Source organism: Micromys minutus (genome assembly GCF_963924665.1).
Source record: "Micromys minutus genome assembly, chromosome: 28".
NCBI lineage: Eukaryota > Metazoa > Chordata > Mammalia > Rodentia > Muridae > Micromys > Micromys minutus.
The window spans coordinates 16394492-16422376 of record NC_137963.1 but is presented as its reverse complement, the minus strand read 5'-3'; the positions used below and the strand labels follow the sequence as shown (position 1 = coordinate 16422376).

The 27885-nt window shown below is 53.0% G+C and overlaps 1 protein-coding gene across 4 annotated transcripts in view; it reads left to right on the top strand.

The window, feature by feature from the left end:
• RGS3 (regulator of G protein signaling 3) overlaps positions 1–27252 on the top strand; it is a gene marked incomplete at its 5' end in the record, with an annotated part of 118197 nt that extends 90945 nt beyond the window's left edge. For 2 of the 4 annotated variants that reach the window (XM_080940285.1, XM_080940286.1), the window contains 6 exons: positions 14231–15415; positions 21669–21730; positions 24398–24499; positions 24763–24824; positions 25413–25579; positions 26309–27252. In XM_080940285.1, coding sequence (XP_080796411.1) covers positions 14231–15415; positions 21669–21730; positions 24398–24499; positions 24763–24824; positions 25413–25579; positions 26309–26494 — 1764 coding nt within the window. In that variant the 3' untranslated portion in view covers positions 26495–27252. Of the gene's footprint in view, positions 1–14230; positions 15416–21668; positions 21731–23704; positions 24304–24397; positions 24500–24762; positions 24825–25412; positions 25580–26308 lie in introns of those variants that run through there. The other 2 variants (XM_080940290.1, XM_080940291.1) reach the window with 2 other exon arrangements.
• Between the last annotated feature and the right edge of the window lie 633 nt (positions 27253–27885).

Sequence of the window (27885 nt, the reverse complement as noted above, 5' to 3'; positions counted from 1 at the left end):
CCAGGCATTGGGGATGACCCCCCTGGCTCGGGAAGAGCTGGACTCCTAAGGTGGTCTTGAGGCGTTAACGCTAGTCTCCAAGATCTGAAAACACATGCAGGTTTGGCTGTGCGTCCTATGAGCTCAGAGCTTCCCCCGACCCTCAGTGCCAAAGGAAACGCCTGCACCTGCTCCCTGACTCCAGCGGAGCCCACTCACTCTCAGAGCCCCTGTAAGGGTTGGCAGAGATTGGGTCTGTCCTCCACTTGGAGGGTCCATGTCTGAGAGGGGGAAAACCTTGTCTAAGTTCAAGCAGCAGGTCTATGACCGAGCCAAACCAGGATTATGGGCTTCTGCCTGCCGCCCAGAACGGGGAGGAGAGAAGGCTTTATCTAGCCTAGAGCTAGATCCTGCTTGGAGCCTGGCATTATTTGTGTATGACCATCCTGACTTAGCGTATGACCGTCAAGCCCCTCAGCAACTCTGGAGAACTGTTTCCCATCCTGGCTCTGTGCTATGAACACTTTGCATCCTCTTAGGGTGGCCAGAGTTTCTCAGATGCTGGCAGGGTCTCAGTCAGAGTCAAAGTTTCCACCCAGTCCCTCTGAGTCCTCTGTACCCAGCCAAGGGCCACCTCTCTTCTTCAGCTCTAGCATGTGGCATGGTTTAGCCCAGGGCAGGGAGCCTCTAGGGAGCCAAATTGCAGAATGGGGTACACTCAGGCCCAGCCCGGCATCTGAGAAACAGGAACATAGTGAAGACGGAGGCCACTGAGACAGGGAGTCCTTGTCAGGAGCTCTTGGTTTTGAGCCAGGATGGTCCATTAGGCTCCTGATTATAGGTACTGGTTATCAACGAAAGAACCTTACTTCCCAGCTTTGCCTGCACACCGTTTCCTCAGCCCAGAGAGCCGCTCTTCTCTCTGTTCTCTCTAAGTCATCATCGCACCTAAGTTTCATACCTTGAGCGAATACATCTGTCTGCTGCTGGTGGCATCTCTGGTGGCTGCTTGTGTCCTATTTCTACAGGATGCGGGGCTTATTCATCCCTTTATTCACCTACAAGGCCAGCTTTTTCCTAGGGCGTGGCTGGAGAGAAGTGTCCAGATGCCCTAATGAGTTAGGGTAGGTCCTTCCCTGCCCTGCCCCCACCCAAGGCCATGTTTTGATGTCCAGGTCAACTCAGGCTGTCCATCCTAGCTCTGTGCCTGGACAAAGAGTGGACACAGCCAGATGGGGACCTGGCCCGCAGTCCCTTAAGAGGATCTCTAGCCTAATATCAGTGAGATGTTAAGAGGACCAAAGGAGGCTTGCTAGGAAGTGAGGCAGAGAGAGTTTTGATTTTAGCCTACCTGAAGCCACAGAAAGAGCCTATTTAGGGAGTCATGCTGTCATGTATAGTGACCATGTCACCGTCTGGTCATCAATCGTAGAAGGTAAAGCCCTGGATAGACCCATTGTAACACTCATGGTTGTTTGCACAGGCTATAGGGGCTTGGAGTTCAGCTTCTTGGACCACTTTGGGGTGGTCATTACTTGGGCTAGATCTTGAACCCTGGCCCTCCACCAGGGGGTTTGCCTGGCTGTCTCAGAAGAGGCATAGCTGGAGAGGGAGGGCCCATGCCCAAGCTAGATCCCCGGGGAGCTTAAATGCTGCTTCCTTGTTGCTCTCTGAGCAGCTGGAGCTGATGGGGCCTGTTTACCCTCTGGATAGAGGAGGGGGCTGAGGGAGAAAGAAGACTTTCACCGGAGGTTCCATGGAACCCAGGACTCTGGTTGCTCAGCCCAAGCCCCTCCCTGTTACGTATCTCAGGGTATATGAGCTTCATCCTAGAACAGCCTATCTCTTTTGCAGTTCCAGTGGTACCCTTTGGTCTTACTGATTGAGCTTGCTGACCTCTCAAAAAAACAATGTGGCTGGCAGAGAAAGCCCAAGAGATCCAGTTGCTTCTTATAACTGATCTGTGAAGCCTGGGCAGATTCACCCGTTGTGTTTCTAGCTCACTTTCCCCTTTGGAGCAAAGGAACTGGATCAGATCTCACTAGGCACGTTCCAGCCACTGGAGTCTCTGGTTCTCTACAGACTTAGGTCTAAGAGTCATGGTCAAGGCAAGGGTCAACTGAGAAGAAGAAGCCTTTAGCCTTTCTTCTGCCTCTGGGTTAGAAGCCTTCTCATGTAAGCTGCAGCCCAGGGAGGTTTGTTGTTGTTTGTGGAGTCCGTTTCCAAGATGTCATTGCTCAGGGAAAACCATCATTCCTCCCAGGGATAAACAAGACTGCTTATGGTTCGGCCCCCTAAGCCCAGGGAGACTGGAGCTACTCACAGCAGGGCAGCTGGGCTCAGTCCCAGGGAGCTGATGCCCTATACCCTCCCCACCATCCCATTCCCCTCCACAAAACCACAAGTCAGCAGGGTGGGGTGGAGGGGGAATGCACCACCAGCCACTTGGGGAATCAGAGAGACTAGGCACTGAGAAATGGGGAGAAAGTCTCCCTGGTGCTCTCTGCTCTCTGATGGTGGTCTGGATCATAACATCAGATGTGTGGAGAGCTGCCAACTGTACCTTCTACCCCAGATGGCCCAGGGTCTCTCCCTTGTGGGCACACTGGCCCAAGCTGATGCCTTAGAACTTACCCGGGAGGGATCCCAGTCTAGGGAAAGGGGAGGAGTGGTGAGTTACAGGGGACTTGGTAAAATATTGATCGTTTGCACTGGTACTTGTTGGTAGGTTAGTTTTGGTCTGATGGCAGCGCCTGGAAACAGGTGGCAGAGGGGGAGGGGCTTGAAGAAGGACCGAGGAAAAGCTGTACAGAGCCTGGGGGGAGGCAAATGGCCAGCAGGAACCTTGAGACAAGGCTGGAGGAGGTTAGGGAAGGAGCCAGAGAATGGAGTAGAAGGTGCCTTGGATTATGACTGGTGTCTAGTCAGGACAGGAAAACTTCACCGAAGAGAGTATAGTTTAGAGTTGGTCCAAATAGCAACTTAGTTCATTCCTTTTGCCTCTCTCCCTCCCTCCCTCTCTCCCTCTTTTAACTCTCACTTCCTCCTCCTTTCCTGTCATGCCCGTTAAGTACCTTTGTGTAACATCCCCTTTCTGGGGCCTGGAGGTATCAACGGAAAAGTCTCAATCTGTGATCTCAGACCCGGGCTGGGTAGTTACGGGAGAGCGAGGTGGATCTGGGGGTGGCCCACTGTCAGTGCCCTTGAGAAGCATCTGACACAGCCTGGGCGCCTCAGTGAAGCTTCCTACCGCGAGTGAGACTGCCTGTCCGTGCGCACGTGTACCTGTCTACAAGTCTCAACTTCTTTTCTATGTAGATGTGATTTCCTCCTGGATGTACACATGACCCTCCACTGAAGCCACCTGCTCCTTCTTACCTCCAGAGTCTGTCTAACGCGTCTGGCAGGGGTTCGGACTCTGGACTTAAGGGCAGTGACTTCACAGAGTGCATCTCTCCTGCCCATGGTCCCTCTGATAGTGGTCAACCTCACTGGTCAAATCAGATGCAAATGCGAGACTCTTGGTGAGGAGGAACCAGATCACCTCACGGAGGACCAGATGCCTCATCTCATAGGTGTCTGTTACTAAATACAGCCATGTAGGCGAGGTACTTCAGACAGGGGGACTGACAGAAGGCGATGGGCGGCGTGCAGGCAGCACCAGGAGGAGAGCTGGGATGTGTCAGAGAGGTTTACAAAAGGTGGCAAGCTCACAGAGGACGGAGCTGCTGTCTCAGGTAGAGAGGACGCTGTTGAGAGCACCCCCCCCCCTTTGTTTATAAAGTGAGCTTTTAAGTAGAACCCGGGTGTACTGGAAAAAGATGACAAGAAAAACTCCGTGGCTTTTTACCGAATGAACACGCCTGTTCCGGTCCTCAAGGACGATCCGTAAGGAAAGCATCCAATCCAGAACACCGAGTGTTTCGGTGGGCCCTCCAGTCACTGTGGCCCTAACTTCTCTCACAGATTGCTTGCCTACCTTGGGCTCTATAAATAGGACCCTCGAGTAGCTTCCATTGCTGACTTCTTTCCTTCAGTGTTTCCCCAGTGACTCATCAACACGTCGTCTCGAAGTTTTTAGTTTGTTCATTCCGTTGCTATTTAGTGTGTGTCTCTATACATATACCTCAGTTTACCCATTATTCCACCTCTGACAAGTGTCTTGATTATTTCTAGGTCCAGGCTGCAGTGAGTAGTTTTGCAAGGACCTCCTTAAACACGTATTTTTGAAGTGCATCCGTCTTTCTTAGATATACCTCCAGTTTGCAGTTTGCAATAACTGACTCATAGCCCTGTGTATAATTAGCCTGAGTAGATGCTGTCACAGTTTCCCAAAGTGACATCAGTACGTCCGCTTTCAGGCCACGTGTGTGTGTGTGTGTGTGTGTGTGTGTGTGTGTGTGTGAGAGAGAGAGAGAGAGAGAGAGAGAGAGAGAGAGAGAGAGAGAGAGGAGGTTGCCCCTGTGCTCAGCAACACTGCCAGTGTCAGATGTGGCGATATCTAATTGTGTTTTTAATTTACATTTCCTTGATGACTCATTAGGTTGTGGGCCTTTACATATGCTAATTGCTCACTTGGATCGCCGCCGGCAAAGGGCCTGCCCTTTCAAGCCTTTCCCTCTCTTTCCTATTGGATCTTTCTCCCCTCCCCACAGGTTTGTGGGAATTTAAAAAAAAAAATTATTCTCGAGGTGTGTTCCCTATTAGCTAAACACACTGAGAATATAGTTCTGAGTTTTGGTTGCTTTTATATTGATTATTCTTGTAAGGGAATGTTTGAAGAAAAGGGGTTCTCCATTTAAATACAATCCAATCTGTTAACTTTTTTCTTTTTTTAATGAGCTCCAAGTTCAGAGAGAGACCTTGATAGATAAATGGAGAGCAGTTGAGGAGACTTCAGCAGTGTTGGTTCTCTACACACCCACATGTGACTGCACTCAAACTCCTGTGTGCTCACACACATGTGCCTTCTCACACCACACATATGTACACATTAAAAAAAAAATAGAAATAAAATCCAAAACAGTGTGAAGCCTTGGCTGTTGTAAGGGTCTGATGCCACCAGTTACCCAATCTGTGTTGAACATCAGTAGGTTTAGTTATCAGAAATTGTTGTTATATGATATTATTCTGGGGAGAATACCCAACAGATTAAAAAATATTTCTTTTTGAATTTTTGACCTGTGCTTGGCTGACTTTGCAGGCCCAAACCCCACGGATATGGCAGATCTTCTGAAGTTATAATCATTTTATGTTTCATTTTTAAGCCTGAAACCCATCTGGAAGAGATCTTTCTGCACAGCGTGATGCAGAAGTTCAGATGCATCTTCCCAGAGGAGATGCTCAACTTATCAAAGAGGCTGTCCTTTCTCTCTGTGGGACACTGTCAGGACCCAATGCAGACCTGTGGCAGGGTGGGCTGAGCTTTGGAAGGCTGGATGCAGCCGCTCCGGTTGACAGGGGTGGGGGCGGGGAAGGTGCAGGCATCCTGAGTCAGGAGCCATCCCCAGCTCAGGCGTGGAGCATCTGCAATACTGTAAATAGATTGGGCTGACTGTGGGGCTGTGGCGCTGGGGAAAGAGGAGATGGGTTGGTGATATCTGGAGAACGCGCGCCATTTCAGGAGTACTTGAGCATCAGCAGATTTAGCTGCCTCCAGGGGCTTGGAGGCTTTGAAACAGAAGAGTGATTTGCTCCGGTTTCTGTGAGACTCAGGGAGTGAGAGCCCCAAGCCTGGGATGGCTGGGAGATGAGTCTGGAACAGACCCAACCCAGCCCAGCCCAGCCCAGCATCGCCCCTCCCAGTGATTGGGACTCCTTAGGGTGAGCAGGTGTGCCTGAGGACCTGTCAGGGTGACCTTCAGCTGGAGGGCTACACCTGAGTCTAAGGTCCGTTTGTGTGTGAGCGCTTCTATTGCCTCGGGTACTGCAGACCCTACGGGCAGCAAAGGAACAATGAAGACAGATAAGGCAGGTGTCCTGGAAAGCTGCTCCTTCTCCTTTCAGTCAGCACAGAGGCCTGGTCATCCCTCAGGCCAAGATTTGATCCCTTTGAGCAGATATCCTAGGACTGTGGTACACCACAGGGGAATGACTTGGCCTAGGTCTCACTGGGAACTCGAAGGACAGAACCAAGGAGAAAGCTTGGGGTGTCAACTGCTCCCCCCTCCTGAGATTCTGAGCCTTTGGTACAGGCCTCAGTTTCCTGCCTCGAGCTAAGAAGCCGCAAATTCCTCTTTTCTGGGCTGTTTTAAGGGTCAGACTGTGTTAAGTACTCTGTCTCAGAACTGGATGCAGGTGCACGAGCTGACAGTGTCAGTGGGGACCAAGAACGGGACTGCAGGATTTGTGGGTACTTACTGAGCACCCATGATGTCAGGCCCGTGCCTCTCCCCCCCCCCCACGCCCCCCGTGCTTCTTAGGGATTGTCTCCAAGCACTGCTGGGATGCGGGGGACTTGGTGTTTTGGGTCAGGATGCTTCACACACCCCAAGCCTTTAAAGAGGGAACGGAAGGGGGATTTGAACCCTAATTTGTCCCACCTCCTCACCACCTCAGGCCGTCCTTCCTAGCTTTCTGAGTACTCCCTGTTTACTAAGCTACTGCTTAGTGACATGTGGTTTGGGGTTGGCCCATGATGCCATCCTGTGAGCAGAGGCCACCATGGCATGCTGCACACTGCTGTGCTCCAGGCCCTGTCTCCCCATACCCGCCGCCCCCCCCCCACCATAGCACAGTGACTTCAGCATATGACTCGGGGATGGGCATCAACCCCAACGTCCCTGCCCAGTCTCAGTTGCCAGCCTCATGACCATAGTGTTATTTGTGTACTTCCCCGGGGTCTTCTCAGTAGGGCCGAGCATTTTTATCCCGGCTGATGAACTTAGAATAGGATGGTGCAGGCACGCCTTATTTGGAGTGGATGCTGGGAAGGATGAGGTCGAGGAGAAGTTTCTAGGTATGTGGCTCGGATTCCTGCCCTGCTGTGACCAGTCACTTGGAGCAAGGGCAGGCCCTGCCGGTGGCCAGTGTAAGACTGCCCCATGCATGGGCACTCGTGAAGCATCCGTGAAAGGAAGAGAGGAAGACAGGAAGCAAAAGAAGGCAGGAAAGATCATGATGGGGTAACGGAAAGAGAAGGTGTTGAAGTGTGTGTGTGTGTGTGTGTGTGTATACATGTGAGTACATGCTTATAGCTCTACTTCCTCAGGTCCTTTTCCTGTGTGTCCTTGTGTGGCTGTTGTCCCCTCAAATGCCCTGGCTGAAGGGCCCTAGGCAGCTCTAGGCCCCCTTGCTAGGACCTTCCCTGTGTTGTCTTTGTGGTCCAGGCAGGGCCCTGCTTTGGCTCATGAGGACTGAAGCCCCATCTCACTTTCTAACCTCACCCCTCCGAGTTACTCAGCAAATGCCTACAGAGCCCAGCCACACGCCAAGGCCTGTGCCAGGCACTAGTGCCAAAGACCAAAAGACCCATTCCTGCCCTGGAGGTGCCAGGGTCTCTGGGGGGAGAGTCCCAGGTGAAGAATCAGGTCGGTCTCTCCCTATCCAGCTCTACCTCAAGGGATGTGGAAGCTTAGGGGTAGATGGAGCGGCAGGCAGGGCTCTTAGGGGAGAGGGTGAAATGGGGTAGGGTGGGGCAGAAGACTATATAGTACAGTTAGAGACCACTCAGGGCACTGCCAGTGGCCCCACAGGGTGGAGTCTGGATACGTGTAGGAACCAGAATCTTACCCTGAAAACAGCGTCCACTTAGCTCTGAAGGGCTGGGGAAGGCGGCTCTAGAGATAGCAGAAATGGGTCATGCCGCCATTGACGGTGGGATTGGGCTTGTTCACTGAGTACCGTGCTCACCGGCCACCACGGCCACCTTTGCTTATATTCAGTCACCTCCAGCAACCCTAGGGGGTCCGCCGGGCCCCCCCCCCCCCCCCGTTCTGAAAATAAACAGACTCAGAGGTCAAGTAACTTGCAAAAGATCAAAAAGCAAATGAGAAGTCGTGAGGAAAGCGACTAGGAAAGGTTGGACATGGTCCCCTGAGCCGGTGGCTGCTTTCAGAGTGAGGCTGGAATCCCTCAGCACACGCAGATCCCCGCCCCATCAAAGCTCAGCGCTGTCTCCAGTATTTTACACGGTGTCCAGCTGCACCTTGGAGTCCCTTTGCCTTCCCCATTTCCTCCTCCATCAGCCTCTCCTACCTTTCTTGCTGCCTCAGCTCCAACAGCCCCTAGGACAGGGCTGGGGTGGGGAGAGGTTGGCCTGGTTCTCCATCCCAGTCTCTCCTCCACAGAGCTGGCACCTCCAAGGCAGGAATGGGTCTTGCTGCTGTTTGGCTCCGGTGCCTGGCACAGGCCTTGCCACGTGGTTGGGCTCTGTAAGCATTTTCTGAGTTACTCTAGGAGATGGGGGATAGGGAATGTACCAGGGCCCAGTCTTGATAAGTGAAGAGAGAACATGCCTGGTCACATAGATGCCTGGAGCCCTGTATCAAGGGCCTTCCAATGGACATCTAATGGAAGCTCATAGGGTCTTTCCAGGTGAGTTTGGGTTTGGAGAGGCACTGTGGGGTTCCAAGAGAGTTATTAATAGAGAAGTGGTAAGTCGGACTTCCACAACACGACACGGAGAATAGCCAGACAAATCTGGGCCACCCTAGGAGCTCCACGCCATTTGGATCAGGCTTAACAATGCGGTACAGATGCAAAGAGGGTAGGAAGATTCTTTAAAAGGAGGAAAATGGATAGGTTTTGTTTCCTAGCACGGTTTTGGGAATCAGCAGAAGGCGCAGTGTTCCGCCTCGCCCTCCGTCCCCCGCGTTCAGCCTGCCGCTTGCCTGAGGGTTGATGAGGGACCTTCCTGAGGATCTGGTGACTGGCCTTGGGGTCCGGAGTGGTAGGGAAAGATTCAGACAGGAGAATGATGTACAAGATTTGAGCAACTGGTAATAATGGTACCACACAGGACTCAGAGGGGTAAAGAACTCAGCATGAGTTCAGTCCGGGGCACAGGAAGCGGTGGACGCCAGTGGCTATCCAGAAAGCGATCTCCAACTGTGTCTCTGAACTGTATGCCACGGGCCCTCTCTCAAGCTTTTTCATACGTTGCTTGATCCTCCTCCGCCTGTGAGTGAACCTTCCCTGCCCTCTGTGGCATCAACCAGGGCCTCCAAGTACCCAACTTCTCCTTTACATAGCAGGCAGTGGCTGGTGTCCATCTTGACCTTTTTGGAGTGATGTCTTGGTTAAAGTCTTTTCTTCCCTTCCACCCCGAAAGCACAGTTGTGTCCAGTGAGCCTGGGAGAGTCTTTGGCTGCAGAGTTCTGTAAGGCGTGGGTAAAAACAACCTTGGGAAAGGGGTGGCCTGAAAATGTAGAAGGTGCTCTGGACCAGAAGTGGATGATACACAGGGGCTAAGAGGAAGGACCCGGAACAGATCTTGATGGACAGGCAGAGTGGCCTATGACGGAGCAGAGCAGGTTCAGTGGATCAGTAAGAGGAAATCTCTGGGCAAGTTCCAAGTCCAGCAATGTCAGGGGTGGCCCTAGTTACGACACACTGACTACTTACATGGCCACGCAGTATTGAGTTCCAGACACACGATAGCTCACTTTTCTAGTAACACAGTGAGTTGTTCTTAATCCCATATTATACCTGAGGAAACAGAGGCGCAGTGAGGCTAAGCTCAGGGTACCCCAGCCAGAAAGAAGGAAACAGGTTCAGCATCCAAAGCTGTTACCACTGTGAGGGCTTGTCACTAATCTTCTCAGACTTTGACCAGGCTGATGAATTGGGAGCTGGAAGACAATGGTGCGGGGACTGAGCTGGTGGCAGAGGCAAGCCCCTGGAGTCCTAGAGAGCGGAGGCTGGATTGGGAAGCTGGCTTTCGGTTGAGTGTCTAAGGATGGTGGGAGTGAGTGTCAAGCCAGAGATCTGGAAGCTGGAGGCCCAAGGACCCAAAGCCCAGTATATAAAAGTGAAACCTGAAGTTCCACAGCCTGGTAAGAGTTCTGAGGGCCTCTCCTAGGCTTGGACAAGTTGCCGGCCGTACACACACTTTCCTGGCTTCCCTGTACCATGAAAAAAAGCAGGTAGCCAGAGATCTCACGTACATAACCAATGACCGTAGCCCCAGTCTTCCGGCTTTCCAACCAGTGTTTTTTTTTTTTTTTTCTTTTTTCTGGAAGCAGTCTGACTTATGTGAGATCCAACCCAAGACAGAGGCGAACACCGGCACCCCCACTCCCAGAGCAGGAAGTGGTTTTTGAGGGCATCCGCTGTGCCTGACATCCCGATGGTCTCAGTGAATCACCAGCATGAGAACCCCAGGTGGCCTGTGGGGTCAGGGTGGCTCCCATAGTCAGCAGCTGAATGGGACTGAGCAGGTTGCCTGACTCTACCCCTTCACCTAGTAGCTGGTGGGCATCTGAGGTCACCAGCCACAGCTGGTACGGACAGAAACTTCTGGGCATCATTGATACCACCCTTCCCCAGCCTGACCCAAGCTCTGGATTGCATTTGGGAGAGGATTTGATTAGGCCCTGGGCAATGGCTCCATTTAGAGGGCCTGGCTCATTTCCTGTGGCTGCTAGCAGGCGAGACTAGGACAGAATTAACCCTGCTCCAGCCTCGCCAAAGAGATGACGGATGGAGGGACGCAGACCTGGAGGGATGCAGACCCGGAGCGATGCTGACACTCTCAGGGAGGTGGGGCAGCAACTGCCTGTTATCCTCGGGATCTAACGCCCTGTCAGAGCAGGCTAGTGTCCCTGGAGCACCCTGGTGAAGTCTTGTCACCTCAGCCTATAGCAGCAAAACTGTGTTCCCCACTGCCTGTACTTCCTTTACTAGAGGGTTCAACACATTGCTTGTCTGGCCTCTATTTTATTTCTTCCTTGAGGTCTATCTCCTCGTTCCCTGCCGCCCTCCAGTGCCTATGAATAAATGAATGACTGTGTCCTGCCCCCTCCCCATGTCCTCACAGCACTGCCCATAGGCACCTATACCCACGGCATTCTCTGGACAATCTACCCTGCCATTTATCCCGATACCTCTCTCCCTTTTGCCATCTCTGTATCCCCTCCCACCATTCCAGACTTCCGGGGTTCTCAGGTTCCTTGGAAGCTTCTCTAGAGTATGTCCTCAAGCCCCTGCCACCCCAGCTAGCCCTCCCAGGAACACTGGCCTGACCAAACCTGCCTGCAGGGGTCACAGTACACAGAGATCCTGCCACGGAGCTTGGCATTGAATGAGGAGTTCTGGGCCCCGTCTGCAAAGCCTTGACTTTGCGTCGCTGGGCTTCAGGCATACGCATAACCTGCTCCCTCCCTTTCTAGACACACCCCTTTCCCCAGTATATGAGACAACCTGGGACAGGGTTGTTAATCCTGTGCGCCTCTCAGTTTTCTTAGGAAATTGTCTCATGGCCTCAGGCCTCTCTGCGCCCCACCTCTAGAATGAGACCCCTAATAAGTGGTCATTGTATCAGTGTGTCCCCTGGTCTAGGCACTGTGAAGCAACTAACCAGAGCCCCATGAGTCCCATGTGGCCTCCCTAGGCTCAGCTTGAGGAAAGGTGAGGTTAGGTAGCATAGCTAAAAAGTGGGCCCCATTGTACCAAAGCCAGAGTCTGAAGGGGGTACTGGGACGTGTAACTACCAGGCTGTCTGAAAGCCCTTCAGCTCTGGTGACATCCTGGATGATCCTCAGGGTAGGGCCCTCTGGGGACAGGCACCCCTCTGCATCAGGACTTCCCTTCCTGGTTTTGTTTGGTTTGGCCCCAGACTATAGGACTGAGCTGACAGAGGCAGGCTGACTTGCATTTCTGGTTTGGAGCTGGTTGCTGCGTACTTCCCTTAAGGGGATAGGGCAGGCTCTGCCAACAGGCACCTGTGGGACAGGTCTGGGCCCTTCTCAGAGGCCCCCAGGAAAGGGGAAATTTACCTGAAGCCTCTGTAAGTGTCTTTCTGTGGTAGGCCCCGAGGGCACCCAACAGCTCTTACCTTCCGTCTTCTCCCAGGACAACAAGAGGGAGATGGAGGGCTGGTTATGGCAGAAGGGTGTGTGTGTGTGTGTGTGTGTGTGTGTGTGTGTGTGAATGTGGGGGTACCATGAGCTTGCTGCAGGAAAATTTGCTTTCTAATGCGGATACTGCCTGGCAGACAGGTGATGGGGTTGGTATTTTCAGACTGGGATTTGGTAATGGGTTTGATGTTTAGGCTGGCATCTGGTGATAGGTTTTGTACTCAGGCTGAGATTTGGTGATGGATTTGGTCCTCAGGTTAAGACCAGAAGCAGATTTACAAAGAATGGAGCCAGATTTGGGCCCTGGCCCCAGCCTAGCCTCCAAAATGTACAGGGTGACTTTGACTGGTCAGCATCCTGACTCCTGTCTGTTCCTGGATGTTTCCACTTGGTTGGAAACAGCCTGGAGAGGCTGAAGCTCAGGCCCCGAGTTCCTTCACAATTTGGAGCAGGAGGCTTGTCATCACAGAGGCAAACTTTAATCCCAGGCGTTGGAGTCTGCAGCTCTGTAGGGATGCTCTGAGTTCAGAGTTTCCCGGTAGATCCATCGTTAGCCCCTCAGTGGCCATTACCACGCATGATGCAGCTCCAGGTGTGGGCAGCCGCCCCCGAGACAGATACAAGAGAGAGATGTCTCATTTTCTAAGACCATGTGTTTTGTAATGCTCTTAGGTGACCCCGATGAACAAGTCTTTTGACTCCAAGGGGGTCAAAGACCCACAGGTTGAGAACCACTGGTGGAAACTGTTGCGGTTTGGGATTGATGGATGCTTTAGGTCCTCAGGGGTCCCTAAGTAGCCATTTCCTGGTTGACTCCAGTATCCTCCAGAAATGGAAGTTCCATAGAATCACTGGTGCCCATATTTGGCCTGGGAACTACATCCTTGGGGCGTCTCTCCTGACCGAGGCCAGGTCATCACCTCCTAGTCCTCGGCTGGCTTCCGTTTCCTCTGCCCGGTAGGACATTCTTGTTTTCATGCACCTAGACGGGGACTTTTCCCACAGTGTAGTTTCACATCCACTCGGATGCTCCCAGGTGACAGTGTGACCTCTGTCCTGAAGCTGTCTGCAACCAGGGATGGCTCCCGTCACTCCCATAGCTTCACCTTCTCACTACCTTCAGGCGCCGCTATTTTGTCTCTGGGAAACCGGACAACATCGAAAGTGGTTACTTTGTTGCTCTGGGGGCTTAGTTCCCTTGTCCATCAGAGACTACCGTGATCTCTATAGCAACAATCAGAGCTCTTACACTGGGGTGCCTTATGTTTGGGACTCTACACCAGTGTGCACCCAGCATGCTTTCTCCTGTGGCAAAGCTTCCCAGGGTAGATGTGTATATAGTTTCCGGTTTCATTAGTTTTGTGTAGACACGGCTGTTTGAAGAATAAAAACTGGGCTCCAAGTAGAACTAGCTGCTGCATCCCAAGCCCTTGAGTACAGCCAAGACTCACCCAGGCCTAAGGCTGGCTTCCCCTTGTGTATGCCTGCAGCCCTGGGACAGTCAGATAGGACCTTCTCTATGTTCTCTGCATACTACCTCCCCTGAGACAGCAACGTCTTACACTCCTGTTAGAGGACAGTGTCTTACCTTGCAAATGAATTCTACGGTCAGAATCCAGTAAGAATACCCAGGTCTTCTTCCATTGTGTACAAGGCAGGAAATGTGGTTTTTGCTTTTTTTTAATCATTCATTCATTCAATCATTCATTCATTCTTTTTTTTTTTTAATTTCTGAGGTTCTCATACTAGGTGAATAACCCCTCAGTGAGGTTCCATGTGCCTGTGTGTGTGTGTGTGTGTGTGTGTGAGAGAGAGAGAGAGAGAGAGAGAGAGAGAGAGAGAGAGAGAGAGAGAGAGAGAGAGACCTGACCATTCCACATGTTGAGCAACGTTTGAAAGCTCCAGTTTTCGTTCGGTTGACTGGTTTCAAGTACGTGCTCAACATTTAGAGCAAATTCTCGTTTGGCTGATTCGACTGGATTCTTGTTCTAATTGTTGGTTCTGGTGAGGTGACCCACGGGGGAGATTCAAGACTGTTCCACACGCTGACAGTTCCAGCATGGTGGCTTGGGTTTAGTTTCGGTTCATGAAGGCAGAGACTTCTGGGGTCCTTTACACAGAGAAATAAGGACTTCCCATGCAGAGAGAGGGAGTCTGTGCTGGTGTGGTCCCCACAAACCAGCAGATATCTCCAATACCACTTTTCTGAGCCTTTCTTCCTCTTGGTGTTTCAGATGTTTGAGACAGAGGCAGATGAGAAGGAGATGCCCCTGGTTGAGGGGAAGGGACCAGGTGCTGAGGAACCCACACCCAGCAAAGACCCCTCTCCTGGCCAGGAGCTTCCTCCAGGACAAGACCTCCCACCCAGCAAAGACCCCTCTCCTAGCCAGGTGCTCCCTCCAGGACAAGACCTCCCACCCAGCAAAGACCCCTCTCCTAGCCAGGAGCTCCCTCCAGGACAAGACCTCCCACCCAGCAAAGACCCCTCTCCCGGCCAGGAGCTCCCTCCAGAACAAGACCTTTCACCCAGCAAAGACCCCTCTCCCGGCCAGGAGCTCCCTCCAGGACAAGACCTCCCACCCAGGAAGGACTCCTTTTCATGCCAAGAAGCTGCTCCTGGCCCAGAGTCACCATCCAGAGAAGACAAAGTAACCTGCCAAAAGCCCCCTCAAAGCCCAGAAACCTCAGCAAGCAAGGACTCCCCACCAGGCCAGGGATCCTCTCCAACCTCAGAGCTCCCATCTTGCCAGGGCCTTCCTGCTGGTCAAGAATCTAACAGACAGGACCCTCTGCTCAGTCAAGAGCCCCCTGTTATCCCAGAATCCTCCGCCTCCGTCCAGAACCTTCTACCCTCTCAGGAGTCACCTCCCAGCCAGGGCTCCCCACCGGAGAAGGCCCTTGCTGAGCAGCCCGTCAGCTCCGGAGAGCTACCAGCAGCCTCCGCAGCAGAACCTTCAGCCTCTAGACCTAACTTTGTGATCCCCGAGGTCCGCCTGGATAACGCCTACAGCCAGCACGATGGGGCCCACGGAGGCAGCTCCGGCGAGGATGAAGATGCAGAAGAGGGAGAGGAAGGGGAAGGAGGGGAGGAAGATGAGGAGGAAGACACCAGTGACGACAACTATGGGGATCGTAGTGAGGTCAAACGCAGCAGCCTGATTGAGACTGGCCAGGGTGCCGAGGGCGGCCTCTCGCTGCGTGTGCAGAACTCGCTGCGGCGCCGGACGCACAGCGAGGGCAGCCTGCTGCAAGAGGCCCGTGGGTCCTGCTTTGCCTCTGACACCACCCTCCACTGCTCCGACGGTGAGGGCACCACATCTACCTGGGCCATCCCTTCACCCCGCACCCTCAAAAAAGAACTGGGTCGTAATGGGGGCTCCATGCACCACCTTTCCCTGTTCTTCACCGGACACAGGAAGGTAAGAAGAAGAACGGGCTGGGGGTGGGGTGGGGGGTGGTTGGAGGGCAGGTCAGTGAGATTCGGAGGGCAGTTGTAGTCGCCGCAGGAACCACTGCCCTGTTCCACCGTTGCTCCTTGAGAGACTTCCCGGTGATCCTTCTGCCTGTCCAAACAAACAGAGGCCTCGAGGTGGCAACAAAGAGAACCCTGCTCCATTGTCCTGTGGTCCGGGCTGAAGGCAGAGGAGGTGTGGTTTAGCCCAAAAGGTCTGGGATGGTAAACAGCTAGGAGAGTATAAAGCCCTGCAGGGCTGAGGAGGTAGCCTAGTGGGTAGAGCAGTTGCCTAGCACGTGCGTAGACCTGAGTTTGATTCCCCAGAGCCCATATAAAGCTAGATAAGGTAATACACCTCCATCATCTGAATAGTCTCAAGGCAAGGTGTGGGGGCAGGTTTGTGAGACTCCCCAGAAATTCACAGGTTACCAGAAGCAGCGATGAAAGAACAACCCTACCTTAACAAGGTAGAAGGCAAGGCCAGGCACCTAGCCCAGGCTTACCCTCTAAGCTCCACACATACACCCGCAACCACGTTACAATTTAGATCTGATCCAGGCCTGGCCAGACTAGAAATCTATGAGCTGACAACAAAACCAGCACAAGCATATTTATTCCAAGCAATTTGCACCCACACATTAATCTGCCAGCAGCTCTGTGCTCTAGAGAGTGCTTTGTGCCCATTTCACAGACGGGAAATCTGAGTCCCAGAGCAGTTCTATAACTTGGCCCAGAGCACACAGTTTACAAGTGTCTGAACCAGAATTAGAGTCTGACTCCGGGATCAGAGCTCATAAGGACTCTGCCTCGCACAGATGTTTATAAACATGCAAATCAATGTTTATGGGTTTTCTGTCCTGTGCCAGGCCCTGTGTCCAGTATGGTGGCAGGGGCTGATCTCAGCCAGAGAGGAGGAAGGAAGGGCTTTCTGTGTGGGCTGGGGATGTAACCTAGCAGAACAAACCACACCATGACCTTTAAGTCCGCAAGGCAGTTTGAGCCTAAGTTCTATCCCTTACCTATTGTGTGGCCTTGAGTGAGTCACCAGCCCTTCTGAGACTCACTTTCTTCCCTGGAAAGTAGGGCTTCATAGCACTCACTCCTTGTCCCCTGAGTGGGTGGGGACGAACTGTAAGAGCCTGAGGCCATGATTGACAGCACACTTTGGAAGAAGCCCCCAGGGAGCCCTGCTTCCGCTTCTTTACACTGGGCTGCATCTGCTGATGCTAGAGGGTTGTTATGACAACCGGGTGAGATCCAAAGTTTAGGAGAGACCCTGAGACCTTCCAGAAAACCTAGAAAAAGATGCCCACAGTGGGACCCGGGAAGTCAGATGCACTTAGAATAAATGGAGGATAAGGCAAGAGCAAGGTGTAGGACATGGGCATCTGCCACTCCCTAGCCAAACCCACGGCAGACATCACTAATGGGTTTCAGTTTGCTTTGTGACTTTGTAACCACCAACAATACTACAGACCTGGCATTTTGAAAGACACGTTTCTGCAGGAAGTTGGTCAGGCCGTAAGGACCATGAACTACTTTGGGGCTGTGCTCAAGAACTAAACTCCCAGGCCTTGCAGGTGGCTCTGTTTTCTGTCTGTAAGTTCCCCGGGCATGGTCCCACCTTGTGACTTCTCGTCCCTAGCCCAGCTCTCTGGAAGCAGAATTTCCAGGGCTAGTACCCAGACCCCGCGGTTTAAACAGTGCTCTGAGGATAATACTACCTCCCTAAGCTCGCTTGCCACCATTGCCATCTTAGGCTAGTTCTCAAGGAAGCTACTAAAACCACAAGGGTCAGGCCTGGCTACCCTTCTCTCTGGGCGGCTGAGGACCAAGAGCCCAACCACTCACTTTAGGCCTCCACAGCCTGCCTCCCACTAAACCCCTCCCTTCGGTCCTGTTTCTTCCACCATCTTTGCTTCAACACAAGTACTTACGTGCAGGGACGTTGACACACGTTCATGCATGCATTCCAACTTGTCCCTCCATCCGGGCGACCCCAGTTCCTAAGGACAGATGCCCAACCTGAGAATCCAGGTCCCTCCTGCCTCACTCAGCGTTGTCACCTCCACTTTGACACTTCATTTCTCAGGCTTGAGTGACTTGAGCTGCCAGGGTCCCCAGAGGCTGTCCCTAGTGTGTGAGGGACCTTGTGGCTTCCCCTCTGCAGGGAGTTCATCCTCCTCCCTGCCGGCTTCCAGCCACAGTCGGAAACCCAGACTCGGCAAGCCTCCTTGGGCTAGCCCTTGCCTTCTCTGAGCCTGTGTCCTCGCTGGAGTGGTTATAGTAACCGCTCTTTCAGAGCACTCCTGGGGGGCTCAAACAGCTTGACAGCAGGGGCTCAAGGCAGGATCTGCCATTCAGTTTCCACGGGGTCCTCCATGAACGGTTATCCTGTTGGTGAGATGGTGAAAGTGGAGGTAGACCACGGTTCTCACCTTCATAACCCCACAGCATCGCTGATTCTTTCTCTGAGGTAGGATTTCAGAACCCATTGTGTAACTGACCTTGAACTCCTGACCTGGTTCTCCTGCCTTTCAAGCGGAAATAGGCCAAAGCTACAGCGCTAGGTGGTGGGAGGGGCTGAAACTCTTTAACGAGTCACGTGGCTCTGCCCCTGGACATCCCCCAGGCCACAAACTATGACAGAGGTGGAGGCCCGTGTTCTCCTCGTGACTTGGACCCTCCCGGTTTGTACCTGGCTCGCGATGTGAAAAGAGGGTGAAGTCATCAGCTGTGGCGACAACTAGACCCATTCCAGTCCCCGCTCTGCCTCCTTCCTGACTTCAGTCAACCCACTTCAAGCATCAGTTTCCCCTTTATCAAATGTGACTGGGAAGCCTTCCCGGGATATATAGATCATAGAGTTTAAAGGCCCGGAGCACAGCACAGCGATCTTAAAATAATGCGAGAGCCAGGAAGCTTAGGCAGATTTGCTGTGCCGCTGTGTGGCCAAGCTGTGTGGCTCTCTGAGCACAGGCCACCTGCTACAGGGTGGCAGTCTCATTGTGCTCTCTGCCCCCTGCTGACATCCTTGCGCATGCGCCCCTGAGCAGAGGCTTCTGTGACTCATGCCTTAGAACCATGCACACTGTGTAAACTGTCCGCTTGGACTCGGTGCCTTCACGGGCGCCCAAGGAGGTCCAGAGGGTTGGGGAACCCCGAGGCTACTGGGCCTGGCCCCTGTGTGTAGCCAGCTCGGCTTATGGCGCCCCCTGCTGCCAGATCCCTGGAGGCCCAGCCAGTGGGTGCTCTTTAGAGCCTTACTAGGTAAAGGTGTGAGTGAGCCTAGGAGTCAGCGACTTAGATACTTCAGTCTTGTCTGGCTGTTCTTTGACACTAAGGAAAGCACAAGGGATGGCCTTCTCCCGGCTATGTTTCCTTCCTGCCCCACTGCAGGTTTGTCAGGGTTGTCCCGGCCAAGGTCACAAAAGGTCAGATAAAAAGACTCTAAAATGCCCATATTCTCCAGGGTGGGAACAACACTTTCTAGGCTTCTATTTTCAAAAAAGAAAATCCTAAAGAGATTCCCTACATGCCAATTCCCTGTGCCTAAATAGGTTGAATGTACAGGCTGCTGTTGCCACACGGTCACACAGGCCCCAGTAAGGCAGCCACACATGGCCACACGACTCCAGAGTCAGACCAAGGACCGAGAGGGCAAACAAGTTGGGGTCCTGCCCATAGAAGATTCCTCAAACCCCACTGGGCTTTGATGCCAGACCCCAAATTCTCTCCATCTTGCCAGTTCAAAGAGCCCAGGCCAGTTATAGTTACTGCTCTGGGCCTCAGTTTCCCCAGCTGCAAGCCAGGAAAAGTAGTGGCCAATGGTGTTTGGGACTAAATGAGATCGCCGACGTCTACAGACTTCAGTGCAGTGCCTGGTACGTGGTCCTTGAAACAGCGGATGGGTATTGACGACCACCCCTTTATCCCCATCTGCATCCTTTGGTTGACCCACAGCAGCCCTGTGAGGTGGGGGGGGGGGTGTCCAGTTTTAGCCCTCATTTTCCCAGTGAAGGAAGCAGATGTGCCAAGCAGACAGAACACAGCTAAGGTCAATTAGCTAATGTGGGACCGAGCTAGGATTCAAATCCAGGCTGTTTGAGAAGCTCCGCTCTTAATCACGACTGTAATTATAGTGGTAATGACAATAAGAATTACAGTTATTATTCCGGGAGACTGCGAGCTCTCAGTCCCAGAGGTGGCAGGGTGAGGCCAGGCAGGCCCCGGGGATCCCTGCCAGAGTTCAGGGAGGGCCAGGGACTCCAGACTCACTTCAGCTAGCAGCAGGGCAGGGCCGTGGAGGAGGGATAGGGTCAGGTAGAAGAAGCCACCCCTTGGCCAGCTGGGTCCTGGATGGCCTTGCTGCTGAAGGAAGAGGATCTTGGAGGCCATGCTGGCACCCCCAAAGACCCAAGGCAGTGGGGATATTGAAGGAACACTAGGGTCCAGGAGGAACCTGCTTTCTGGCTCAGTTTTTGGTCTTCCTGGTTGCAGCCCCCTGGGCCCTTTTAGTGCTGAGGTTTCCTATTTGCCTGAAGACCCTGGAGTCAGAGCTTCCCACTAGGACTGGTCCCTCCTGAAGATGACCCCACCCCACCCCCTGTAGTGGAAGGAAGAGCCCATTTCCCAGCAGGGTAGAGACTGGGGGTGGTGGCTGTCGGGAGTGGTCCCCAGGCCCATTGTGTGGGGCTGATAAAGTACGGAAGCCAAGGTTAGAATGGGAGGAAACCCTGCTCTGTGGGTCCTTTCCCACGGGTGGGGGCTCCGCAGCCTGTGTCTCTGTGGGTCAGGCACAGCAGAGTCGGCGAACTGTTGGTCTCCTTGGGTGCCAAGATTGCCCGTTTTGGCAGGTGACCCACTCTGGGGCATCTGCTGTCTCCAAAACAAACCAAAAAAGTCTTCCAAGTTGGTAGAAGCAGTACATATGCTGGAGCTGGTTCCACACATGGTGTACCCCTGGGTGTATGTACACACACACACACACACACACACACACACACACACACACACACACACACACGTTTCTCCATTCTGGTGTGGCAACTGATTCGGGAAGGAGGCAGTCTTTCCCAACGCCTTCCTAAGAAACATTCGCCTCTGTGCCATTTTGGCACTTGAGTGCTGCGCCCTCTGGTGGACAGCCCCTTGATTTGCAGAGGCGGATTCTGTTACTTAAATGTTTAGTGTTCTTTGGGCAAGTGACAATTTTGGGAGCAGTAATGAGACAGAAGCTGGATGAAGGGGAGGAGGCTAGGAGGTGATGGAGGACAGAAGAGAGGGGGCCTCTCAAGCAGGAGGTACCCATCCCGGCAAAGTCAGGGAGCTGGGACTATAGACTCTGCAGGGTTAGGACACAGGGATGAAACCGGAGATCCTGCATCCAGCAGTAAGGACTCCCAGAGGCAGTGTCCCAGGCTGCATCTTCCTGGATGTATTTATCTGGCCAGCGTGTGCTCCTACCACACTGACCGTATGAAGGTGATCAGTCTGTCTGGGGCATCCTATGGGAAACTCAGAGCCAAGCAGAGGAGGGTTCAGATGAGTCATTTTGGGTGTGGTGGGGACCTTAAAAGGGATAAAGAGGGCATGGAAGGCTTTCTGGGGACAGAGGCATCAGAGCTGCTTGGCAGAGGTGTCTTAATCTATGTCTTCCCTTAAGGAGAGTAAGAAGGGTCACCCAGGACAAGGACAACAGCAAAAACTCTACTGGGATGGGGCAGAGGAGGGGGCTTCCAGAACAGGCGCTGGTCTGGAGATTAACCAACAATGTGGCAACTGGCTGTGCCAGGCCCCACGATAGATACTCTGCCAAGAGCACTAGGGAGTCCTGGGATGCTCTAAGGCAGGAGGATGATCTCAGTCTTCTTAGACCCTGAGTCCTGAGCTAGCCATTAGGGTCTTGGCTGTAGAAGCTGAAGGATGGAGAATCAGAAAGGGGCAGTAACCAGCCAAACCACACAGCAGAAGCCTGTCCGGATCCCTGCACACCTGCCAGCCAGGACGCTGGAAGTGACACTCTCTTCCCTGTGACAACTGTCCCTCTGCTTCTCCCCACAAACCAGGAAGAAGCCAACTGCTTGATCTGGGAGCCCTGCCAGGGATGGGGCACTGGGACTCACCAGGCTGCTTACCGGATGCTGGAGCCCTGCATCCTGGGCTCCGGCAGCGCTCCTGGCTATGCAGATAACATTGTATCTCCGTTTTCCCTGCAGATGAGTGGGGCTGACCTGGCAGATGATGACGAAGCCTCTCGGAAGAGAAAAAGCAAAAACATGTAGGTTGAGAAGATCCTGATTGCCTCCTTGTATCCTTCTCTTACATCCCAGACTTGGGAGAAGTAAGGGTTGCACCCCAGCCCCACCCGCACCCCCACAGACGGATACTAAGGAACAGTGAGATATTGGACACTCAGGATAAATCATTAGGATCTTGAGAGTTTATCTGAGCCAGGCAGGAACTAAGTAGCCCTGACCCAACCTAGCCTCAGAGCCAAGCAGTGATGTAGAAAATTCCTTGGCATACTAAGAGCTGAACCGACAGTTCTCTGGACTTCCAGGAAGCTGAGAGTCTCATGTGTGGCCAGCAGGGGGCGCTGCTGGTCTTGCTACACTATATACTGTGCTCTTTCTGGCCAAGCCAGCCCAGGCTCCCTAACCTTGTGAAGGTTTATTTCTGATGCCAGTTAACAAGGTCTCTGGGTTGTGAGGAATAGGCAGTGCTCTCATTGGGTTTCCTCAAACCCTCATTATTGAAGCTCCGGAGGAGCAGGGTTACAGGGAGAAGTCTGTGGGGTATGCCCCACCATACGAGCACGTCCCCCCAGAGGGAGGCCACCTTCATCTCCAAATTTAGTAGTGCCCATAGATAAGAAGGACTTGGAGCTGGGGGAAGAAGACAGGAGTCTTCCCGGGCATGATGCCTTTAATGACCCTCTTGTCCAGCATAGACCTGGGCTGGAGCCCACTGGTCTATGAGCCCATTTTCTCCAGCTCCTGTGCCCTCTCCTGTTTTTAGCAACAACAGCGGGCTTCTCTCAGACTGCAGCCTGAGGCAGCGAAATGCACAAACAGCGATCCTCTGCAGGGACACTTCCCCCATTTAGCTGCAGTTTGGGCAGATGGAGACTGGAAGGAGGTATCCATACAATGCCGGCGGTAACCAGGATTGCATTAGGTGGTGCAGAACGGGCGTCCAGAGTTCTGAAACCGCCTCAGTCCCACACCGTTTGAATGTCTGGAGATCACATTCCTCAAAGCTTAGACCAAACTCTTAGCATCTGATAGGCACACAATAGCCAATGTTCATTGCGCCGGGTTCTATATGCACTGCGTAGGTGATCCAACTTAGACTTTACCACTCTTACTTTGCACGCCCTTTACATGTGCCACGCCCTCATGTTACAAAAGGAAAAGGACTTATGAGGAGGCGAGTTAACTTGTCCAACGTCCGAGGCAAAGAAATGGGATCCAGGATGGGAGGTCAGTTTGCTTTGGGGCTCCTATCCTGACCCAGAGAGCTACTGGTCTCCGGACTCCTTGGCTTAGAAACTATTGCAGCAGGACTGCCCCGTTTCTAGGCTGATTCTCCTGAACCCCAGGACAGGTATGACTGCAGCTTCTTAGGTCCCAGCACCTTTGTGCCTGGCACTGCATACCTGCCCCACCCCAACAGGTATCCTGAGCACCCCAACAGGTATCAGGAGTATCATTTTAGTTAGACAAGCAGGAAATTTGACCTCCAGATTGGTTAAGGGGCAGACAGGGGGAGCTTAGGTTTGACTCAGTCTCCAGAGCTGAGCTGCCAGCCTCGGCCAGATATAACACCACACATGATCTCAGAGGTACCGACTGGAGCACTTTTGGCTTGGGTAGCTCCAGGAGGAGAAACACGCACAAGCCACCCGGAAAGTTGAATTATTTAGATTTCCTTGGCTTTGTGATTCTGATGATAAATTCTCTCTTTGAATCTTTGATTCCAGTCAGCATTTTACATCTCAGAATCACAGAGACCAAAGATGAAGAAAGATTATTCAAGCACAAAACTAAATATGTAGAAATTAAGTAGACTGTCCAATGAACCACACCCCCACCCCCACCAGTTTATAACATTTAGGCTATTCAAGCTTAGAACTACTAAGACTTTTGGGGCTTCTTGTATAATAAAGGGTTTCTGTCTGATAGCAGTGAGATGCTTCCACAAGCTCCTATTGGATCACAGACTAGGGGTGTGAAGTAAAAAAGAAAAGGGGGCCTTTAACCCTTTTTTCACCAGCAGCTTCCTGAAGGCTAAAATCTGCCTCTGGGAGGAGCATCCTGGCTAAAAATGGCTTTTAGCTAAAAATAGCCAGTCCTGCCACCCTGGTGGGCAGAGCCTCTTTCCTGCCCAGCAATTTGCTGACTTGCCCCCCCTTTGTTGCCATGGTAACAAGGGAGGTGGGTCACAAATAACTGGGTCTGGCTTTCTGCCGGGGGCTGGCCCCAGGGGCTGTCCCTTGCAAACACATGCCCCTTTCACGCTGCCTCTCAGGGTTGGCCAGCAGGGCTGTTTTTCTCGGCTCCCTCCTCTGGTCCCTCCCATTTCCTGGCTCCGCCTGTCTGAGTCCCAGCCTGGCTTGTGCCTCAAGTCCAGTCATCCTGTCCAGGATTCCAGAGACAGAGTGTGCGAGGGGTTCCAGCTCTCTGCCGTGCACATTTTACCTGCAAGCCTAGGAACCCGGTGGGAGGCAGGAGCCAGAGGCCGCTCAATTCCCACTGTCCCGAGTCTCAAGGTGGGGGACTCTTCAGAGATGCTCCGAGGCATGTACCTCACGCGCAATGGGAACCTACAGAGGCGGCATACCATGAAGGAGTAGGTGCCCCTCTCTCCAGCCCACGGCCTCCTGCATCCCAAGTCTGCAGGGGTTGTGTGGACTGAGCTGACCAACCCTCCTCTCTGCTTCCAGAGCCAAGGACATGAAGAATAAGTTGGCTATCTTCAGGCGGCGGAATGAATCTCCTGGGGCCCAGCCAGCCAGCAAGACCGACAAGACAACCAAGTCCTTCAAGTGGGTATCCTGTGGTGCATCATGGGACTTGGGTGAACTTTTTGAAGAGTAGGGCTGGGTAGTGTGGTTGGGGAAGGGGCTTTGTCTTCTGGATCCTACCGGTGGCGGCGGTGGAAACTGTTGTTTGGGGGGGGGGGGACCTGGTGTGCAGCAAGCCAACTCCTTCCAGAAGCTGCTGTTCTCTGGAGAAGGCGAGGCAGTAGTGGTGGGAACTGGAAGTAGCGTTAACAAGGTCCCTTATGCGTTCCTACCCTTCCCTTCAGGCCTACCTCCGAGGAAGCCCTCAAATGGAGTGAGTCCCTGGAAAAGCTTCTGCTTCATAAATGTGAGTAGGGGTCTGTCTCCCTCTTTCCTTCTCCCCACGCCACCCCTCTTCTCATAACAACCTAGAGAGTATCCACCAAGTGCCTTGACTGTCTCCTGGTCCCAGATAGTTGTCCCTCCGGTAGGGCGCACTAAGGCCCTCAGTTTTAGCCTTTGGGTTGGCTCCTGCCAGGCCCTCCCTGCCTGTGGGAGCTGGCCCTGCCTACCAAAGGCCGTTGGGACCTGTGTTCTCAGAACAAGGGCAAACATTTCTGTGTACTGAGGACTCACCCTGGGCCAAGTGTGCCTGCCTCCTCTGGGGTAAGGTCCTCTTGGATCCTCACAGAACTCCAGGAGACGGGAGATCGATAATCTTTGTTTTACAGAGGAGGACACCGGGGCGTAGATGGGGCAAACCCAAGCCAAGGCCCCCATAAGACACTCACAGGGCCAGGAATGCATCTACGTTCTCCTTTCCTTTCTAGCTGGGAGTTCTTGCTAAGTTCCCAGCATGTCCCCTCTCAAGGCTCTTGGAGTGGGGTGCATTGCGGGGTGCTAAGGGCAGGCAAGGCAGACTGCCTCTCACTCCAGCCTGGTCTTCCCCTCACAGACGGCTTAGAAGTGTTCCAGGCCTTCCTTCGCACTGAGTTCAGTGAGGAGAACCTGGAGTTTTGGCTGGCTTGCGAGGATTTCAAGAAGGTCAAATCACAGTCCAAGATGGCAGCCAAAGCCAAGAAGATCTTTGCTGAGTTCATCGCAATCCAGGCTTGCAAGGAGGTAAGACCCCTGGCCCGGGAACCTTTCTGTTGCTAGGAGGCAGCCAACAGCTCAGAAGGGAAGAGGTCTCCCCAGTGGCTCTTAAGGTACCTAGTCTCAGGAGGCCCAATGGACGGAATGTTGGTCCATAACAAAAATGGCCTAGTTAGGCATTACCGTGTGTCTGTCACATGCAGAGTTCCTTATGTATGAGCTCCTGTGTCTAATTTCAAATGACATTCTCAAACAACTTCAACTATTACCCTTACGTTAGGGGTGAAAGAGAGTCTGGGCTGGAGCGATAGCGCATTTGAAGTCAAGGGCTTGCTTTGCCAGCACTAAGACCATAGTGGGCTCACTAGAGCCTGTGTAACAAACAGGCCAAGGGTTTTTTTTTTTTTTTTTTTTTTTTTTTTTTGAGGTGCATGCTTGTAATCTCCTCTGGGGAGGCAAACGGGAGGATTCCCTCAGGCTCACAGCCAGACAGTCCGGCTTCATGGGTGAGGCCCAGGTCAGTGAGAGACCCTGTCTTCAGGTAAAGGGGGACGGCATCTAAGGACATAACAGACCAGGCTGTCTTCTGGCCTCCACATGCTGCTATAAGTCCTGCTTCCCAGCAGCATTTGACTAATGAAGGTCTCAGAGCCCCTTGTAATGTCGTCTGGTACAGAAGAGGCTGGAGTGACCCCCTCCCCCCAGTACTTGGCCTCCAGACAGTCAGCCCTGACCATGTCCCCCATGACTCCACAGGTAAACCTAGACTCATACACACGAGAACACACCAAGGAGAACCTGCAGAGTATCACCCGAGGCTGCTTTGACCTGGCACAAAAACGTATCTTTGGGCTCATGGAAAAGGACTCTTACCCTCGCTTCCTCCGCTCTGACCTCTACCTGGACCTCATTAACCAGAAGAAGATGAGTCCCCCGCTCTAGGGACCACCAGTATCCAGCTCAGCGTTCACACCAAGCGGAGCGGGCTCCCTGCTCACCCGCCTCCCTTCCCTGCGACGGAGGGGGCAAGTAAGCCCCCAGAGGCTGTGTCTCCGGACAGACAGACGGACATTTGAATTTGAGGCCTGGACTGAGAGAGACCCAGGCCACTACAGGAAGTAGGAGGACCAGCCGCGTCAGGTCCTTAATGCCCTGGTACGAGGGGAGCCAAGGGCCCTGGCAGGTCAGGGCCCTGGAGGAGCCAGATGAGAAGCTGCGGCTCTCTGCTTTGGAGTTACGGAGACTTCCCGCTGACCAAGTTCCTTTGAGAACTGGCTGGAGTGGAGACAGGAGGCCCAGGCCTGGGCTCAGGGTCCATCCTGGGGGCTGTTGGGCTCACAGCTCAGACCTTCCCCCATTGTGTTTTATTTATTTAAACAGTAGTTGGATGCTTGGCACGTGAACTGTGTAATAGAAAGCCCTCCCCCACCCTGTCAGTTTTACAAGTGCAATATCTTACCCAAGGCCTTGTGAAGGCCACCTGCAGGTGTGGTCACCATCTTACAGTTTTCAGGGCATTTGCTGGTCCCAGGAACCAGTGGGCGGCAGCTGGGCCTTGTAGACCGACAAAGCCTTGGGAGGAGATGCTGCAGAAATCCGGCACCCCCCTGGGTGCCCAAAAGATCTGGGAAAGCATAGCGTCCTCCGGCCACACAGAAACAAGTGCTGGAGGAGCAAATAAAAAGCCTGTGTTATTCTCAGTCTTGGTCTCTGCGCATTCCTGGTCTCCAGCCTTCCCGGGAAATGCAAGGTCACACTGGCTAATACTCTTTCCTCCCACCAACTGCCAGCCACTCCAGGGGTACCATAGACACGGCTGCCTTGAGGGAGGGCTGTTTCCTCTGCTGGGCCACGTGCTTCTGAGGGTCTTGATACCTTCCCTTGTTTTCTGAAAGAGGACAGTGAAGCGAGTCTGCTGACTTGGGTAAGGTCCCAAGGCAGCACGTAGCAGAGACAAGAGTCTAACTGACGCCTGATCGGCTGTCAAGGAGGTGTTCTTCTTGGCCCTGTGGGGGTATCTCAGTGGGGTGGTTGCTCAGTGGGGTGGCTAGCTGCCTAAGTGACCTTCGGTTAGTTCCTCAGTTCCTCTATGCCACCTCCTGCACGTTTAATGGCATGTTCAGGTGTACTAAGATGGCCCGAGTCTCGGCTAGGATGGTAGCGAGCTCACCAGCCTTCCCTAAGAGAAGTTAAGACCAGAAGAAGCAATGGCAGGTAGGATCCAAAATTCCTCTGTTGTGTGTTCGTTTCCCCTCCTGTGGAGCAGAAGATACATATGTGTAAAAAGCGTCCTACAAAGGAATACTCCAGGGTAGGACCTGGACCTCTTGTCT